General features: G+C 53.4%; 1 protein-coding gene across 1 annotated transcript in view; it reads right to left on the minus strand.

Moving 5' to 3' along the window:
* Fam110d (family with sequence similarity 110, member D) overlaps positions 1-3,042 on the minus strand; it is a 4,875-nt gene extending 1,833 nt beyond the window's left edge. Inside the window, exons 1-2 of the mRNA XM_013032325.1 lie at positions 2,992-3,042; positions 3-635 (exon numbers count right to left, since the gene is read on the minus strand). Of these exons, the coding sequence (XP_012887779.1) occupies positions 3-549 (547 nt within the window). The 5' untranslated portion in view covers positions 550-635; positions 2,992-3,042. The remainder of the gene's footprint in view (positions 1-2; positions 636-2,991) is intronic.
* Between the last annotated feature and the right edge of the window lie 1,795 nt (positions 3,043-4,837).

Below are 4,837 nucleotides of genomic sequence, written 5' to 3' on the forward strand. Positions count from 1 at the left end.
GCGCTCGGCGCCCAGCACCTCCACCAGCGCGCGCTCCAGGCCGCAGTAGTTGAAGAAGCGCTCCTTCTCCGAGAGCGGCAGCGAGCACGAGGGGCACAGCGCCCGCTTCCGGGCCGCCTCGGGGGCGTCGGGGGAAGCCGCCCAAGCCCCGGGAGGGGCCGATCGCTCGGCGGGACCCGGGCTGCTGGGAGCAGCGTCCCGGGAGGCGCCCAGGAAGAGGCGCCGCACCAGCCCCTGGCCCTTGGCGTTCTCTTTGTTCACCGAAGCCTTGCAGTCTCGCTTCTGGCGGTAGAAGATGAGCGAATCGGGCCTTGGCTGCCTCCGGCCGCTGCCCCGGCGGGCGGGCCCGGGGGTCCTGGGGGACACAGGGAGCCCGAGTTCATTGCAGGGGTGCGGGGTGAGCGGTCCAGGGCCCCCACGGAGGGCTGGCTCTTGGCGTCGGACTATCACCTGATGTGTCTTGACATACTTGGCCTTGTCGGCCTCCAGCCTCTCCACGGCGCTGGGGGTCCGCCCTCTAGACTGAGTGGACGGAGAAGCCAGGGGCATCTTAGCAGAGCTGGGCAGGACCGTGCCCCATAGGCAGCTGGAGGGACCCGGCCAGAGGAGGAGCCAAGGGCAATACGGGGATTTTCCTGCAAAAAAGAGGAATGGTCAGAGAGATGGTAGCTCAGATCACTGCCCCTCCCTGCAGGCATACCCGGGAACAGGATCAGCTGACCACCTCTTCCCCATCTGCTTTGGTTGAGTGCCTGTCCTTAGAGAAGAAAGAGCTACCCCCCCCCACACACATACCTTGTTGTTTAGAGACTGGTTGGGGGCTCTTTGTCACCCAGAAACATGTGCCCTAGCCCACCCCTTTTTTTGTCTGTTGTGAGGCTTGAACTCTGGGCCTGGACCCTGTCCCTCAGCTCTTCAGCTCAAAGCAAGTGCTCTACCACTTGAGCACCATTTCCGGTTTTTCTGGTGATTTATTGGAGATGAGTCACAAGGACGGGCTGGGCAGGTGGCTCAGTGGTAGAGTGCTTGCCTTGCATGCATGAGGCCCTGGGTTCGATTCCTCAGCACCACATAAGCAAAAAGAAAAAAGCCAAAGTGGTGCTTTGGCTCAAGTGGTAGAGTGCTAGCCTTGAGCTGAAGAGCTGAGGGACAGTGCCCAGGCCCCAAAACTGACAAAAAAAAAAAAATAGTCACAAGGACTTCTCCTGCTTGGGCTGACTTTGAACTGCGATCATCAGATCGCAGCCTCCTGAGTAGCTAGGATTACAGGCTTGAGCCACCGGTGCCTTTGAGTATACCTCTGTTTGTTCACAGGACCAAGCAAGAAGAAGCAGGACACTTGGGAAGGGAAATGAGACAGGTTCCAGTCCAATTCCCGAAAGTGGCCTTAACCGGAAAAAATACCTCTTCCCAACCCAGTAGCTTTAATCCCAAGACAAGGAGGCTTCTGGCCACAAGCTGGCTCCAACGGGGCCCACCCTTCCCGCCCCCAAGCACCGAGGTCAGAGACATAACCACAGGTTAGAAGTCTCCAGTAACTGCCCTGCCCAGGCCAGCAAGGCTGTCCAGGAAGGAGAGGGAGGTGGTCCCCAGGTCATGTCAGCCAGCTACTGCCAGCCACTCTGTGCCCCTGCCAAGAGGATGCCAAAAAAATGAACTGTAAACATCACCCTATCCAGCTCTTACATTTCCATTCCCTAGGCCAGAAATCTGGCTCAAAGTGACAGAGAGAGGAAGGGACTTGCTCAGGTTCTTCTGAGAGTTAAGGGACTGGCTGGAGCCTAGGCCTCTGGCCTCAGAACTAGTTCAGATAGAGTCATTTGTCTCTGTTCCTGCTCTTAAAAAATCAAGTCAGGAGTTGGGAGTGTGGCTTAGTGGTAGAGTGCTTGCCTAGCATGCATGAAGCCCTGGGTTCCATTCCTGAGTACCACATACACAGAAAAAGCCCCAAGTGGTCTGTGACTCAAGTGGTAGAGTGCTAGCCTTGAGCAAAAGAAGCTCAAGGACAGTGCCCAGGCCCTGAGTTCAAGCCCCAGGACTGATAAATAAATAAATAAAGTGAGCCTCACTAAAAAGTTCCTTCTAGTGATTCTTCCCAGCAACCCACAGGCCCAGAAATCCACCCTCAGGGTAGATTTCTGTCTCCTCATCTGGAGGCCTCTGACCCTTCTCCACTGTCCTTGTCTTGGGAAAAGGGTAGGAAGGGCTGTAAATCAAGAGCTGCCAGTTTCCTTGGCAGCTAACAGAATAGGCCACCCACGTGGCTCAGTATACCCCACCCAGCCCCTATCTCCTAGCCTCCCTTCCCCCATTCTGCTGAGAGGGACACACTGGTGCAGGGGATGAGAGGAGGGGACCTTGAATCTGGAGACAACAAAGGAACAGATCCTTAGGTGGAGGGTCCCCCCAGAAGCGCCCCCCCCACCCCCGCATCCTGGGGTAGAGGCCCTGACAACCCTACCTCTCAGTTCAACCTGTTTATATTAATTACCCTCCACAGTATACCTCTCCTCTTGTAAGTCTGTCCAGAGATGAGAAGAACTAGGTATCCAGGACAGCCTGACAGTATCCCTTCCCTTCTCCCAAGGACTATGTGGGGGTCACAGGTCAGATTTCAAAGTCCCAGGAGGGCACTGAGCTTGTCTGACCTCCTGTGTGCTCTCTTGTCCCCTCCTCCTCTGGGTAGAGAGGCTATAAAAAGTCCTTAAACACCAGCACCAAAATAGTTCCCTGTCCTCCATCTCTTCCCTGCCTTCTGGGCTGGCTTTGATGCCCAGGCACAGAGAGCCCTCCTTACAGCCTGGTGGTAGTCTTTGTCTCCTATGGCCTTTGCCTACCCTCTCCCAGTTGTGGAGTAAGTAGTTCCAACTCTGCCCCTGGCTTCTGCTCTGGACACCAGCTAGCTTCCAGGCTCAGCGGCTGGGTGCCAGCCTTGCCACTCTGGGTTCCTGGGTGAGTTCTCACCCAGCTCTGGGCTCAAGATGAACTCACCTTTGTGTGGGAGGCTGAATTGCAGCGGTCCTTGGGCAGGTCCAGACTGAGGGCAAGAGGGACAGCACAGACTAGAAGTAGCTTCGGTGGCAGCCAAACCTTGCTCTCCACAGGAAAAGCAGAGCCTCCACCCCCCAGATTAACCCTTCCGGACCCACAGCCTGGCCCTGTTAACTCCTTCCTGATCACATCTCAGTGGAGCGGAACCATAGCTTCACTCCTTTGTTTTATGGATGGTCAAATAGGCTCTGCCCAGGTAAATGGTTTTCCATGGAGACACCAGGAACTTGAAAGCAGTGCCAGGACCCCACACAAGACCTCCTGATCCCCAGGCTCCCTCCAGAGGCCTGGGACAGGGATGCTACTGCAGTCCCCCTCCCTCAGCTGGGCAGATGCTCTGACACAGACTGTAAGGCCCAGTGGGGTCCTAGTGGACTTGTGGTTCTCCCTTGGTGGCGAGTTCAGGCCATAACTGAATCATCTCCTTGGATGATGGCCAGCTTGCTCTCTATTTTCAACCAGGAATCTGTGGTTTACAGGAAGATGCTGATGTGCGGGGTAGCCTGTCCCAGCAGACTAGGAATAAGGGTCACACAGGAGGGGCTACCCCTGACCAAGATGCTCCAGTGGCAAATGGCTGGGAAGAAAGTGACAAGAGGAAGCTGCTGGGGCCAAGCTTCTGTTTTTTACTTTCCTACTGACTTGGAACTGTGATCCTCATATCTCAACCTCCTGAGCAGCTAGAATAACAGGCATGAGGCATGAAAGCCCAGCTTGATGGTGGTGGTGTTGGTTGTGTGTGTGTGTGTGTGTGTGTTTGACTCAAGGACATGCCCAAGTCATGGGGGAAGTCCCCATGGGGCAAAGCTCCAGTTCAAAGTGCAGCTACCTGTAGCAGACCATTTAGCATAAGTCCCCTTCCTGGCCCCCACTCCCCACCCTTTTCTGGGACTTCTTAATGCTTGCAAAGCAATTTCACTGATCTGTTCTTTGATCACTGACAACCCCCCCCCCCGCATAGATTCTAGAAATGGGGCTCATCAGGAGAAGAGGAAATAATCAAAGGAGAAAAGACATGCTCAGAGCCCATTCTGTCCACTTCACCCCCTGCCTGTTAGGCAGGGTCAAGAGTTTGAAGCTAGGTACAGGTGGCTCACACCTGTAATCCTAGCTACTCAGGAAGCTGAGATCTGAGGATCATGGTTCAAAGCCAGCCTGGGCAGGAAAGTCTATGAGACTGTTATCTCCAATAAACCACTAGAAAAACTGGAAGTGGTGCTGTGGCTCAAGTGGTAGAGTGCTTGCCTTGAGCTTAAGAGCTGAAGAGGGACAGTGCCCAGGCCCAGAGTTCAAACCCCACGACTGGGAAAAAAAAAAAAAGAAAGTTTAAAAACTCAGGGCCTGTCAAGCAGAAAAGGTCAGATAAGTTGATGTTAGGGAATGAACCCTAAGATATGTATTCAAATGTTTTTTTTCTTTCATGCGATCGTTTCTAACACATTTATAAGATTATTTCTTTGTTGCTTTGAATGTCCCTCCCCCACAGTATAACCCCTGCTTTCACTGTATTTGATGTCGTTATAATTTGTGGAGGGGAAGGGAAAAAACAAATCCAGGTGGCCCCATGGCAACAAGTTGTTATGTTGAAAACGAACTTTACAACTTGGGGGGGGAGGATTGGGTGAGGGGTAGGGGGAGGATTCTGGGAAGGGATGGAAAGGGGAAACAAAGGAGAAGGCTACAATGGGTGATAAGAAATGTACTCATTATCTTGCTCATGTAATTGTAACCCCTCTGTACAGTATTTTCACAATTAAAAAATAATAATAAAATAAAATTAAAAAAA

Source organism: Dipodomys ordii, unplaced genomic scaffold (genome assembly GCF_000151885.1).
Source record: "Dipodomys ordii isolate 6190 unplaced genomic scaffold, Dord_2.0 Scaffold6, whole genome shotgun sequence".
NCBI lineage: Eukaryota > Metazoa > Chordata > Mammalia > Rodentia > Heteromyidae > Dipodomys > Dipodomys ordii.